The sequence below is a fragment of the Delphinapterus leucas genome, chromosome 15, assembly GCF_059928025.1.
Source record: "Delphinapterus leucas isolate spDelLeu-1000000601 "Yukka" chromosome 15, BTC_Dleu_Yukka2, whole genome shotgun sequence".
Taxonomy (NCBI): Eukaryota; Metazoa; Chordata; class Mammalia; order Artiodactyla; family Monodontidae; genus Delphinapterus; species Delphinapterus leucas.
In genome coordinates this window covers 40,173,577-40,188,690 of record NC_143143.1, presented here as the reverse complement: position 1 = coordinate 40,188,690, position 15,114 = coordinate 40,173,577, and the positions used below count along the sequence as shown (strand labels likewise).

General features: G+C 50.2%; 1 protein-coding gene across 5 annotated transcripts in view; it reads right to left on the bottom strand.

Moving 5' to 3' along the window:
* Nucleotides 1-15,114, bottom strand: part of SLC24A3 (solute carrier family 24 member 3) — a 459,014-nt gene that overhangs the window by 384,995 nt on the left and 58,905 nt on the right. For all 5 annotated transcript variants that reach the window (XM_022594224.2, XM_089896504.1, XM_022594228.2 and 2 more), the window contains exon 2: nucleotides 8,881-9,009. In XM_022594224.2, the coding sequence (XP_022449932.1) occupies nucleotides 8,881-9,009 (129 nt within the window). The remainder of the gene's footprint in view (nucleotides 1-8,880; nucleotides 9,010-15,114) is intronic.

The following is a 15,114-nucleotide window of genomic DNA, read 5'->3' as shown; positions in this document are numbered from 1 at the left end:
CCCTCGGCCAGACTCCCAGGGCCGGCTGACCAGAGCTGTCCCGGGCGTGCAGGGGGTCTCAGGCCGTGCTCTCAGCCTCGGCTGCACCCCGGCATCACTGGCAGCTCTCCAACCACTGGTGCCTGGCTCCCAGTCCCAGAGACTCGGGTTTCCTTGGCCTGAGATGGGGCCTGGACTGAAATCTCCTCGGGGTTCCTCACAACGCAGTGCACATGCCACGCCACAGGAGCCTAGGAAATCCGGATGGCTGGGCCCCCTCCCCAGAGGTTCTGACCTGCAGGGCTCAGGTGGCGCCCAGGAAGGGGCATTTCTGACAAGCTCCCAGGGCTGCTGCTGGCACTGGTCTGCCCCACTGTGAGAACCGCTGCCCTCAGGCAGTTGAGAGCACTCAGGTGAGGACAGAGTGGTGCCCTCCTGGGGACCCCCATACGCAGATGTGACTTCAGGCTGACTCCGCTCACAAAAAGGCGAGGGGACACAGCCCAGCCTTGGGGCAAGAGGTCAGAAAAGGCAGGAAATGCAAATGCTGGTCCTCGCTCTGCTGCCAGCCAGAGGTGGACCCTAGAGACGCCCCTTCACGCCTCTAGACCTCGGTCCTGGCATCATCAGTGAAACGAGATTACCTGTGGGACAAGATAAATTCCAAATGCATAATTCAAGGAAAGAGCCCCCAGTCACCCCAGGCATGGTGCTGCTGCAGAAGCAGTTCAGGAGCGGGGACCAGGCAAGAATGAACCCCAGAGGGCTGGAGACGCACCCAGGGCCGCATTTGCTCCTTGGCCACAAGGAAGAAGTGGCCATTGCTGCCACAGACCACAAGGGTGCAGCCAAGGAGAGCTGTGGGGCCAGGAGCCGGCTGATGCTCGAGCTGACCCCATGGTGGGTGCCCCCAGCCCCCCCCATCCCATTGCCTGTGGGCTCCACACACAGGTGTGCTCACTCACCACGCGCTCACCTGCGGTCGACCCTGCATGAATGCGTCACCCTCTGACCCAAAGGGAAGCAATTCCAAGGTGCAAGGAAGATTGCACAGGTGGTCTGGACACCCCAGACACTCTGGAACAAGGGGTTAGTCCAGACCAGGGGTTTTCAAGCATTTTTAGAGGATGAAAATTTATTCTTCTCTTAAACAAGACCCCCAAGGATCCTTCTGGTAACAAAGATAACGTGGCCACGATTTATTAAGCACCTACTATGATTGAGGTTTTGCTGTTTTACGAAGCTTACGTCACTCCATGCGCGGGCATCTTAATCTGTGTTTTACAGATGGCGGAAATGAGGTTCGAAGAATTTAGGAAACTCACCTGGCATCACACAGGTCGAAAGTGACAAAAAACTGAGATTTAGGATTTACTCTGGAACCCAAGCTCTTTCCACATTACCGTCAATGACTTCACGCATTCTCAAACACTCACTGTTTCTCCTAGGCTCCTTGCATTTACAAAGAAAAGATGCAATTTGCAAACAGACAGAACTGGGACAATTTCTACCTGATTTGTGATCCTCTCAAGGTGAAAAGAGAATCGAATTGTGTCACCTGACCAGGTGAGAATCATGAAGCTTAAACCAAGAGCTAGGCCAGCCTCAGAAGATGTAAGTTTGGGTTACGATTTCTCTATACAGGGGGTATGCTGCTTTTGAAATAAGATAGGCATAAAGGAAAATTGAGACGTTTGTTTTTTCAATAAGAAACAAGTCTGGAGGGGAAAACTGCTTTCTCTTCTTCCAGGGCACTGGGCTAAAATCCATGTCCCGGGCTCCTAGTTACAAGTGGTCATGGACAGAGTCCTGACCAATGGAATGTGAGCAGGAGGGAGGGTCTGGTCCATAAAACTCAGCTATGCACAGCCCTCCTGGTTCTTTCCCCTTAAAGCAGAGAAGCACAGTATCTTGGAAACCAAGTGTGAGGACAGGGAGCCTCAAAATGGAAGGTTCCAGAGTCCATGGACCACCTCTAGCAGCAAGGCCACCCACAGACCAGAACTTCACATGAGAAAGAAACTTCTTTTATATTACCCCAAGGTCTACAGGACTTATTTGTTACAGCAGCTACAATAACCCTAATCCAGTAAAGAATCTGACACAGATTAAAAAGCAGATCTCAATGAGTTTCTAAGATGTTCCACTTAAGAATGTCAACAGCAATTATTTGAATCATTATGAAAATTACAACTGCAGAGAGAAGTTAGTGAAAGTTATATGAGCTAGGACAATAAAGTAAACACTTTAAAACTTAAAAAAAAAAATCTTCGTTGTTTCCTGGGTTCAAACCCAGGGATAAAACACGGAGGTGATTGAAAATTGTCATTCCTAATATTCTGGAAATATTTGGTTAAATCAAATATAGTATTAAAATTAACTTCACCTATTTCTTTTCAAGTATTTAATGTAGCTACTAGGAATTTTAAAATTACATCTGTAGCTTGCATTATATTTCTACAGGACTGTGTTCCTCTAGATCATGCAAAGGTCAGATTTTCTAGATAATTATTTTGACATGCATTGATTATCCACGGGGGACAGTTGGGGGTCATTTATGCCCTCTGGGTCTCATTGTTTTCAAGCAAAAGGTGAGCAATTTGGACCTTTAGTGCTCTGTAGATTGGTCATGCCCAGCCCCGTGGTATTAAATCAGCTGACCCTGATGTTATGGTTTAAACTCAAGAACAGCCGGATCCCAACCCTGCCTTTGTTCACAACCTGGACCTGGACCAGCCTGCGCGTGCTTGCCACTCCGAGCCTGGCCTCCAGGCTCTGTTCATGGTCCACACTTACCCTTGGACTCACCCCGTATTGCTTCTCTCATCCCCACCTCTGACTTTCCTCCTCTAGGACGCTCACATGTGTCTCTTAGATTGTGCGGTTTCTGGCCACTCCGGTAAACAACCACCTGATCCAGTAAACATTCCTGCACAGCCCCGTGGGGCAAGTGCCCACCAGCCTCTCTGTCCTGCAGCAAAAGGCTCAGGGTGGCTTCCCCACCCCCAGAGACCTCAAACCCTACAAGCCAGGCAGAGGGAGGGAGCCGAGCACTTTATCGGAAGAAAACGAAAACAGAAACAGACTTACAGATCTCGAAAACAAACTTATGGTTACCAAAGGGGAAACATGGGGGAGGGATAAATTAGGAGTTTGGGGTTAACATACACACACTACTAAATATAAAATAGACAACCAAAAAGGATCTACTGTATAGCACAGGGAACTACACTCAATATTCTGTAATAACCTATACGAGAAAAGAATCTGAAAAAGAATGAATACATGTATATGTATAAGTGAATCACTTTGCTGTACACCTGAAACTAACACAATGTTGTAAATCAACCATACTCGAATAAAATTTTAAAAAAAAGAAAGAAAGAAAGGAAATACAGTGATCTCAGAGCGAAGCCCACTCCAAAGCCTATCATTTTAAATAGCTTCCTTCTTCCCAAGTTTCTTTGAAAGAGGCACTCTGAGGAAAAGATCATTTCCTTAAAATATCAAAGAACTAAAACCCAAAAGATGATAGTTTTTCTTCTGAAAACAGACTGAAAAGTGTAGAAAGAAAATTCTGCAAAGTGTACCAATAAATATTCCCAAGAATCCATCTCTGCTACAGTTGTGTACCACCCTCAATATTACATTTAGCTAACTTAATTTTCCATGGATCGAATTTATTCAAAGTTGAGTTTCTCATAATAGGTCATCTGAGTAAACAGTTTCAAATGATATTTGCCAAAAGACAATGTTTCCAGGCTTGAGATGAAATCGCAGTGTCAGGCTAAGAAAACAACCTTAAAAATTCGCAGAGGGCTGGAACGATGGCAGAAAAATTAGAGCCTGGAACTCAGTCTTTTTCATACGGATCTAGAGGAAAAACTTACAAATTTTCACCAAAACCATATCTTGGAGGAGGCAAGGGAAGAATGCCATTTTAAAAAAAAAATCCAAAAAAACCCAACATGTCTTTTTTTTTTTAAACATCTTTATTGGAGTATAATTGCTTTACAATGGTGTGTTAGCTTATGCTTTATAAACAAAGTGAATCAGTTATACATATACATATGTCCCCATATCTCCTCCCTCTTGCATCTCCCTCCCACCCTCCCTATGCCACCCCTCTAGTGGTCACAAAGTACCGAGCTGATCTCCCTGTGCTATGTGGCTGCTTCCCACTAGCTATCTATTTTACATTTGGTAGTGTATACATGTCCACGCCACTCTCTCACTTTGTCCCAGCTTACCCTTCCCACTCCCCGTGTCCTCAAGTCCATTCTCTACATCTGTGTCTTTATTCCTGTCCTGCCCCTAGGTTCTTCAGAACCATTTATTTATTTATTTTTATTCCATATATATGTGTTAGCATACGGTATTTGTTCTCTTTCTGACTTACTTCACTGTGTATGACAGACTCTAGGTCCATCCACCTCACTACAAATTTCGTTTCTTTTTATGGTTGAGTAATGGAACCCTCTTGCACTGTTGGTGGGAATGTAAAGTGATACAGCCACTATGGAGAACAGTATGGAGGTTCCTTAAAAAACTAAAAATAGAACTACCATACCACCCAGCAATCCCACTACTGGGCATATACCCTGAGAAAACCATAATTCAAAAAGAGTCATGTACCACAACGTTCATCGCAGCTCTATTTACAAGTCAGGACATGGAAGCAACCTAAGTGTCCATCAACAGATGAATGGATAGAAAAGCTGTGGCACATATATACAACGGAATATCATTCAGCCAACATGTCTTTAAAGTGGCAGCTGTCATATGAAGAGTGAGCCATCTCAAGGTTGCCACACCCACCAAAGATAGAACTGCCCTGCAGGGCTCCTGGTTATCAAAGAGAGGGAGAGGGAGATGGGGAGGGAGAAGGAGAAGAGCGGGGAGAAGGAGATTGAGGGGAAGGGGGAGGGGGAGGGAGATGGACAGCGAGAGGAAAATGGATGGGGGAGAAGGATAAAACGAGGCTGACAGTAGGACATGGGATTCTGGGAACGCAAAGAAGTAATTTACCAAGGGAAGTGGAGCTGGGCATCTCAGGGGTGGAAGGTTTTGTGAATTCCTATTCTTGAAATTGCCTGAAACGATTGCAGTTGTGCAACGGAAGGGACAGATGGGATAAAGCAGTCCCAGGTCTGTTTCCCAGGTGAGGAAATGAACGTCTGCGAAGCAAGCCAGCCCCATCCCCCAACCGTTCTCAGGACCAGAACACAGGCCACCCCATCACCAGCCTCCGAATCAAGCTCACTCACACCCACGGCATCTCCAGCCAGGGGTTCCGAGAACACAGCCTGAGAAGCCCTGTGACGTCAGAACAGCACTAGGCACGCTTTACAACCAGAGCCAAAGTAATTCCCATCTGTGACCCTGAAACTGTTGCCCCCACGGCCAGCCTGGCCCCCAAACGCTCGGGTCCCCATGTAAACGCTCAGCCTTCGGCACAGACAGAGCCCTGACACCATCCCCGTGAGCACGCCCCACTCGGCGACACCGTCACCAACAGGAAAGAGGCTGTCCCGATGGTTCGCCTCCCAGCCCCACACCGGAGCCTCTGGGAGCAGAACCCCACACCATCCCAGCACGGGAAACACCCACCATGGACAGGGCACTCCGGCCTCTTCAGGGCAGCTGGGCAACGTTTTGTGGCCGGGCCTTGGCTCCCACCAGCTTGGTCCCCTCATCCTCCAGTGGGTTAGGGGTAGAGAAGATGAAGCCCGTTCCGTTTCAACTCAAAATCAGGATCTCCTGAGTGCGCTCAACTTTCTTCATAAAAGATCTGTTCAGTCAAGGGTAAGAGGCAGACTTCTGACAGCTTTCTGGAAAGAGCACCGAGGCAACTGGGTGACAATGTTTTGATGACGTTCTTTTCTGTTTTTTTCTTTTTTTTTGGCCTCATCGCGAGGCATGTGGGATCTTAGCTCCCCCAACCAGGAATCGAACCCACACCCTCTGCACTGGAAGGCGGAGTCTTAACCACTGGACCACCGGGGAAGTCCCGATGACCTGATGACGTTCTTATAGACACAGAGGGCTCCTCAGAGGCACTGAGCTCAACAACACGGGGAGATCTTCTGTTACAAGATGGTGCTTGAGCCGCTCCACCCAGTGGGCCACTGCTCGGGCCTGGGCCGCCTGAGGACTGACACAGACAGGCCACATCTGCCCATCCCCGAGAGGAGGGGCTGGAGGATGTATTTAGTTCCTTGATACTCGTGTGATGGAGGGACAGGTGCCCCCAGCAGACAGTGGGAAATTCGGGAGTGAGGTCCCACTGTGGACCCTCCATCCGCAGCACCAAGCTGGGTACACACACCTGATGACGTCACTCCCAACCCTCACAGCAGCTGTGAAAGGTCGGAATGATCATCTCCATCTCACAGAGAAACACACAAAGGCTCAGAGAGTCTGACTATCTTGCCCTCAGCTTCTCAGCCAAGATTCAAACCCAGGTGAGTGCGACCCCAAGACCCAGGTAAGAGACGGGCTCTCGGATTTACATATCCACTGTATGTCCTCAAGATGTCTGCAACTGAGCTGGAAAGACAGGAGATACGTTCAAAGACAAATGGACATTCTAGACCAGCCTGTCCAATGGACCTTTCTGAGATGGCGGAAATGTGCTATGCTCTGTGCTGTCCAGGAACCACACACAGCCACCGGCTAATTTGATGTGTGGCTAGGGCAACGGAGAATCTGCATTTTTAATTGTATTTCATTTAAATTAATTTGAACTTAAGGGGCCGCTGAATGTCCATATCGGACAGTGTAGTTAGAGATAGTTTCTACCAAAAACATTCAGAAAACAGAACGGTCATAGCAGGCTTCATGCAGGACAGAGGCTCCAGGTAGGCCCTTGATGTGCTAGGATTTGAACAGGACCCTTGTTTCAGGCATGATCATCTTCCCTGTAGAATCTGGTTTGGAGTCAAGGACCCCAGAAATCAAGCCCAGTGCCCGTGGTCGTGGTCCACAGATGAGGAAAGCAAGGACGCTCCTCCCGTGTCCTTGTTCTTCTTGGAACTGCCTTACGCGGCAGCACGAGGAACTCTCGTTTGCCCCCCGCCACTGTCCTCCTGGAGGCTTTCCTCTCCTCCTTGCCCTGTGCCCTCCCTGCCAACACCAGCAGGTGCTGGGCTCGAGCTCTCTTTAGAAACCTGGACATCTTCTGTTCTACTTGTGGGCTGAGTCATTCCTCTCCTGCGATGGCTTTCATGTGCTTTATTCTCTTACACCTGTCACTCTGAGAATGGCATGTCTTGAAACAGTAAACAGCACCACTCACAGACAGACAGCTCCACCACCCCAACACACAATCCCAACTACAGGAAACAGAAGCCCTCCATCACCACTGGCCCTGTGCAGTGCCGGACCCCAATCCCGAGAGCGGGGCACTGTATCTGTCTGACTCCATTCTTTCCCATACGAAGGTACACCCAAGGCAACGGCTGGGCCCCCTAGTACTGAATCTCCCGTCTCTGACATCCCAGTCACCGCCTGTCTACTAGTTGCAGACATGTTGACAACTCTTCGGCTGTAAGACCAGATCAGCAAACAGGGTTCCCGGCACAGCAATGACCTGCCCTTCAGGCCAGGCCCCTGCATGCCCAGCTCTCAGAAGACAGGTGGCTCTGTCTACACAGTGGGACACTTGAAACCTCTGTCCCCAGTTTTCTAGCTCACGCAGCTGCCACATGCTTCACTCTTCCTTCCAAGCATTAATAACAGCCACAGGAACCCTTACATTCTCTAGCTTAAGGGATAGAGATCATGTAGGGTTGTAGGTTGTTTTTTGGCCAGGAGGGGGTCATCTATTTTTAGTTCTTCCAGCTGTGGGAAAGGGAACCTCTATCTACCTTCCCAAAAAAGCGCAGACACACAATTTCACCTTCTGTACTCCGAGGACTAAGGTTCTTTGGGCTGCAATGAAGATGGTGTATGTCCTTCTAAGATGACACTCAAAACGAGGCCGGCCTTTGCATGTGGGATCACTGTGTGGTCGAGCTCACCACACACTTGAGACCCAAGACCCCACCAGGCAGGGAAGGAAGACCCCCCCCCAATATCTGAGAACTCCATGTCAGGGTTGACAAAGTGGCCACAGGCCTGGTACATCCCACAGCTCGCGAGCTAAGAATGGTTTTTAAATTTTTAAAGGATTATAAAAATCTTTTAAAATATACTATAGACGCAGTAATGAGTCTGCAGAGCCTAAAATATTGCTGTCTGACCCTTCCTGGGACAAGGTTGCTGACCCCTGGTCTAAATGAGCAGGACCTCAGCCGTCCAGAGGGTACCTGCCGTTTCCTGAGCTGAGTCCTCAACATTCCAAGTCCTCTTCATCCCCCTATGTTAGTTTTCCCTTTAAGTTCAGAAACAGATATAAAATGTTCTGAGGAAAGGCACGATAGCTATCAAACATAATAGCTGATAAACAAACGTTCACTTCTTCCAAGGAGTTCAACGTCACAGGTGAGGATCTGGTTCAACACCTGTGCCTTTACTGTGACAGAAACAAGGCTCCAATTAACAACCAGCCAGAGACGATTCCAGGCATCAAAGCGAAGACGCCACAGAATGTCCTCACCCATCCTGCTGCTGACTCAGGGATCCTTTGGGTAGCCCCAGCATCCACATTTGATAACGGTATTTTGACTCACCTTCTCCCCCACTGTCCGAGGGAAAGAAAACAGAGGCAGAAACACACCTGAATTGTCCCCTGGGATCTTGCCTTTGAGTTTCTTAGACACCTGCCCCTAAATATCCTCAGAGTCTCTCTGGATTAGAACTCAAAGGAAAAACACAGCATCCAGCTCTTCCTGGGCTTCCACCAGAGAGAACGGCAGCCCGGCCCGCAGCGCGAAGCCCCCAGCGCAGCCACCGTCTTACCTGGTTCAGTGCAGTTCTTGCTGCTCCGCAGCCCTGCATCTTCTGAAGTCAGCGAGTCATTCACCTGCATTAACTTCCTGCCCACGGTCCACTGTCTGTCTTGCCCGATGAGGTCCATGAAGTCAAGGTCTGGGGAGAAAGAGATCACAGCCACGCATCACTAACAGCTGGGTGTCACCTGTCCCCAGGCTGGGTGCCCAGCGCCTTCAGCCATCGGCACTCAGTCCGGCCAACACCCCTTAGACCTCTCACCACCGTCGCTCACCATCCTGCCCCCACCTCCCAAGGGCTTCCTCGGCTCCTGGATCCTACTGGCTCCCACAGCGGCAGCCCTCAGCCAACGGCTGGGAGGGGGCGGTGTATAAACACCTCACGCTCCAGTGGGATGACTCTGAAGTGTGTGTTCTACCCTGGAATCCAGTTTTCTCCACTGGGATGACTCTCCAGGTGTCTACAAGGTGACTCTCCTGATAAAACACACTTTATTGGCCGCTGTCCTTTCCTGTCTTAATTCCCTGCACCCAATAACATGCTGAGAAATGTTGAACAACCAACTCTCCAGGGGAAAAAGTCCTGGTCTTGTATCCACTGGACAACTTCCATGGTGTAAATATTCCCATCATGGCCAATTTCGAGCTACCAACGTGATCTCACTGAACGTGGACTTGGGAAAAAAGGGCACGGCTGGGTCCACTAAGTCAGGGTGACTGGCACCTACCCACCAGCAGCTACTCTTTGACCAGCACTTCCCTGAACCGCCTCCCAAATACACCACCTGCCACTGAACACCTGCTCAGGATCTGCTTCTCGGGGTCACCCAGGCTAAGACACCACAACAACATGCCCAGAGCCTGGGCCAGTGAATCCCACATAACAAGATTTCAGTAAACACGAGATGAGAGCGTGAACAAGGGGAAAGTCGATCACTGAATGCATGACTAGGGCTGAGGTCTCCGGCTGAGATGCCCATGGGGATGGAAGTGTCAGGAGAAAGAACAGAGACGGAAGGGCCCGTTGGGGGAGAATATGGTGGCTTCTGCTTAGGACGTGTTGGATCTGAAGTGTCTGGACCATCCACAGGGCAGCGTGCTGCCCGGGTAATGTGGGTGCAGACACCGCAGGGTGGACAGCTAAGCTACACAGAACATCAGGAGAATCATAAGCAAATACGGAAGAGTATGGCATGTGTATGGATGCAGTTTCCTAAAGAGAAGGGAATGGAAGAAGAAACCATGGGAAACTCAGCATTCCTTCAGAGCAGGTAGAGTCAAAGCATTCAGCAAAAGATCATGAAAGGAAGGAAAAGAACAAGGGAAGTGGTGTCACAGAAGGTAAGCAGAAAGAGAATTTCAAAAAGGAAAAAGTGGCCGATGGCCTTGACTGCCATGGACCAATCACGTAAGACAAATGCAAAGACACAACAGAGCGGGACCTCAGAGGGTCACTGGGATGTGGAAACAGCAAGCACAGATGGCTCTTTCTAGTGGCTTGGAACTCAAGAAAGATGTGACATGAGGCTTTGGCTACCTCTCGAGTGTCCAGAGTTGCTGTGGTCAGAAAATGGATCTAAGAACAAGACAAGGCTCTAATTCATGGGCCCAGAGGCCTTCACAAAAGGCGAGAGGGTGCGCCCCACCGAGCCACACCAGCACAGAGTTCTGAATTGGTCAATGAAGAGCTGAAGGTCATCATACCCTTTCCTCAATTTCCATGGGGATTTTAGTTTCCTAAATGATGTCACTTTCATTATATAATTGGAACCTCATGACAATGCTCAGGAAAGAAAGAGGGAGCCTGGACACTGTCGCTCGGTCCACTGCTGTCTCTCTGACACCTAATCACTGCTGGCTCAGAGGAGGTACTCAGTAAGTATGTGTCAGAGTAACCATTCCCACTTTGTGGATGGATAAAGTAAAACTCATGGAAGTTTCTGGAAATCACAGTGCTTGTAGGCATCTCACCTAAAGCCAACAGGACACACAGTAACATCCATAGCTCACACACTGAGGTCTTCCTCAGTCAAATGGAACCTGCTCCACATGTAAAATTATCAAGTAGCTAATTACAACTTTTATACATTAGCTAGGACAGCCCCTAGGTTTATTCTCAAAAAAATGTAGAAAGTGGGGCCCAACTAGAATAAGCAATAACTTAAGACTCTGAAATACAGAAACCTACATGATGGCCAGATATAGCCATAACTGTGAGGACAATCCCAAAGATATTTCAAGGTCAAAGCAAGGCATCTGTGTAGTCCTGTTCACCTGAATGGTTAATTCTTAGGATTAAGAACAGTGACAAGCAGAGGAAAAAAATTGCAAAAAACTCATAAACAAGGAATGAGGTCAGTTGCCTTAAAATTCAACAGGCAGACCTAAAATGTGAATATTACACCATATCGTTTGTCTCAGGTTGGGTTTCCGCAGAAGCAGCCCCTGAGGACAAGGATTTGAGCACAGGTTGTTTACGTGGGGGGTGATCTCGGGAAGCACCCGTGGTGGGACAGCGCCAGGGAGCCAGCCAATGGAGGTGTGTTTCAAGTCCATTGCTAAAATGGGTGAACTAGCACTTGACCCCTCTGGAAATCTCTGGGGGCCAGTGTAGACGTGCAACTCAGACACCCAAGGGGTGAGGGAGCTGGGGTATTTATCCACCTGCTCTTGGTCTGCCATGGGTTGAATGTAGGCTGTTCCCAGGGGACATTAATTCCCTGGCACTTCCAACCAAAGTGGGCTCTGGTACCCAGCAAAAGGCCTTAGATAATGAGACGCAGGTGCTGAAAGTTGGACGGTGCCCATGTGCACTGAAGACATGAGGACAAAGTGATGCGGGCAGGATGCCGATGGCATCTTCCAGCCTACACGAGACCAACAGATTGGCCGTTCTGCTCTTCTTGTAATCTGGGTTAAAGAAAAGTGCTCTGTGGTGCTGCAGTCCTAACATTCAGGAAGATCCCAATGTGCGTTGTTTGTATAGTGGTGAGCATAGCTGCCTTCCAGGAAGATTCCAAAAATCTGCAAAGAAGCAAAAGCATCCCTTCCAGTGACTTGCAAAGTTCCTGCTTAGGCCAAATTTCCATGGTTCTGTAATTCTGAGAGAAAAGCTGATACCAATTAAGAGATATAAAAATAAAGCCAGCTATTGTAGCAGAAAATTAGAGGATTTTTTTACACGATGATTCAACAGCTTCAGGAATCAGAGACTATTAACGCAGCGCCTCTGGATTCCAAAACCTACAAACGTTTATCTCAAAAAAATATATATGACCACTGACCACTGATATACAGATGTGGAGACCAGAATCTGAGAAAACGAGAATGATGAAAGCAAAGCACTGCGTTCACTTACTTCCCACTGAGAACCATGTGACGATATTACACCCCATTCTCTTTGTCCTCACAAAACTGCTGGTGAGGGACTTCCCTGGTGGCGCAGTGGTTAAGAATCCACCTGCCAATGCAGGGGACACAGGTTCGAGCCCTGGTCCAGGAAGATCCCACATGCTGTGGAGCAACCAAGCCCGTGAGCCACAACTACTGAGCCTGTGCTCTAAAGACCGTGAGCCACAACTACTGAGCCTGCATGCCACAACTACTGAGACCCATGCGCCTAAAGCCGGTGCTCCGCACAGAAGCCACCGCAATGAGAAGCCCGAGCACTGCAACGAAGAGTAGCCCCCACTCGTCGCAACTAGAGAAAGCCCACACGCAGCAACGAAGACCCAACGCAGACAAAAAAAAAAAAAAAAGTCAAAAGAAAAAAACAAAACTTCTGGTAAGGTAGGAAAGGGCAGTTGGTTCTCGGGTCAACTTACCTTTGGAGTAAATAAGTCAGAGTAGAAGTGATCTGCCTAAACTCGGAACCCACCCATGGCCACAGCCACTGCCAGTTAATAATCATCATGACAGCCATTTATTGAGTGTCATGACAGCCATTTATTGAGTGTCTATTACGTGCGAAGAACTTGCCACTCTTCGCCATGTTTCATCTTAACATCTTATTCTGAACTATTAACTCCACTTGCAAATAAGGAAACCGAAGCACAAAAGAGGTTAAAGACTTGCCCAAGGTCACACAGCAAGCAAAGAGGAGCAGAATGGGGATCTGACCAGGATCTGACCAGGTCTAGTGACCCCAAAACCCACATTCTTGGTAGATCCCTGCAGAGGATGAAATCCATCTGGCCATATTACTCAGCTATAGCAAGACAGATCCACTATACAGCCTGCACCTTATACGAGGTGAGGGGTGGAGACAGTCTCACTGGACCTACTTCCCCCAGAAACTATTAGGAACAGTGGCAAGTCAGGAGCATCACCCCGTGAAAGCATCACACACACAAAAGAAAACGGTCCTGAAACCCCACTGGATGCAGGACGCTCAGCTGAGCGTGGATTTCTCAGAGACTCAGCTGGCCCCTTGGTCACAACATGGAGGCTTACAGTCTTGGATTTAGGGAGGAGTGGGTGGGCAGTGGGGAAGGCAGAGGGGATTGGGGGAGGCGCCCGCTGCTCTCCCCTCATCACCCCCGGCTTCCCTGGACTTCTTGGCTCGGCAGGGGATGCTCCTCGAAGCTACACTTGAGCAATGTCAACAAAAGCCCTTGGCCCCCGTCCACCGCGTGCCTGGCTCCGCCTGCCAGGCCCTGGAAGTGGCGAGCTGGCCTAATTAGTCAGGGAGCGGGTGGGGGCGGTGAAGAGGGAGGCAGCGGGCTCACATGTCACATGTCACCAGCTCTGAGCAGGGCGGCAGGGGTGGGCCGTGGAGATAGCACGGCGGCCTGCTGGAGGGGAAGAGGTTCTCAACTTGAGACTCAAGCACACGCACTAAGGAAGGAGAGAGTGTGAGGCTGGGAGCCAAGTTTCCATTACAGAGCTGTGCCCTCGTCCTCTCCTGCTCTCTCCCTCCCTCTCTCTCTCTCTCTCTGTCTCCCTGTCCCCTTCCGCCTCTCCATGATCAGGGCTTGGAAAGCCCAAGGCTTTCTGACCCCAAGAATGGATTTCCTTCAGTGCCCCCTGTCCCAGCTTCACCCTAAGACTAACATGCTTTCTCCCATGTGCACCCTCGTCCCACATAGGGTCCCAGGCCCAGCGGAGAGGTGGAGCTGCCACCCTCTGAGGAGGGAAGGACCCCGTTCAGATGAGGGTCTGCAGACAGGCAGGTTTGCTGCAGCAGCATCAGAACTGTGCCCCTGCCCGTGTGCCCGCAGCCGTCCTGCACCTTCTCACTCCGCGCTACCCCCGGAGTTTCATCCATTTCACTGATGGGGTAAAGCAGCGAGCTGGGACTCAAGCCCAGATCTGACTGCAAAGCCCATCTGTGCGTGTCCCACCTCGTCCCAGAACTCAGGAGCCCAGGGGAAGTGGCCTCCTGGGGTCAGCAGGCCCCCTTGAAGGGTCATGTTAGCTCTCCCCTCCCCCAGATCTGGAACACAGCATTTCTTCTTGAAAACTGGGATGGAGAGAACCACCCAGAGGATCAGGGCAGCAGGTGAGGAAACTGAGTCTTGCAGAGCCTAATGCAACCCTGAGGACAGAAGGTCCAGAAAACTCAGTGAACAGAACAAGTGACAGAGCCCATGGCGGCAGGACCGGCTGCAGCCCTCAGGCCGGCGCAGGCTCAGAGTGCTCAGCAGGGCTAGAAGTACCCCACCCTGCAGTTTACACAGCTGTCCCCACTCCGGGCGCCCCGGGTCTTCACCCCGGGGTCAGAGGGCAGGTTTGCATCAGCCTGCAGCCCTGAGACCGCCTTCTGCAGACTCTCCAGCCAACGAGTGGGGCGCAGCTGCCCCTCCAGCGTCCTCTCCCTACGGCCACCATCCTGACCCCCCACCCGCCGAGATTCTCACCCTCTGTGGGTGAACGGAGGAGGAGGGCAGGGCTGGCCCTTGCCTGTGGATCTTCACACTGATTCTCCAGCTGGAGGAAAAGTGTGGCTCTGAGTGGTTGTGTCCTTGGAAAGGAGCACAGACTGTGGAGAGGCTGCGAGCTCTCCAAACCCGCCAGGAGAGGAAGAAGCCGGAGGCTGAACCTCCTGGGCACTGGGTCCCTCCACAGCCTCAAGCTTCCAGAAAGACAGAGAAGGGCATATCCAGAGAACTCGAAGCTGCGGGGAGGCCACAGACTCCAGGTAAACCTGTCCTCTCTCTGCATCTTCACGCCCTGCCCAGCGGGTCCCCCATCTCCTGCCCTCCGGCTGCGCCATGGCAATCACAAGCCGCAGCTCTCAGGCTGC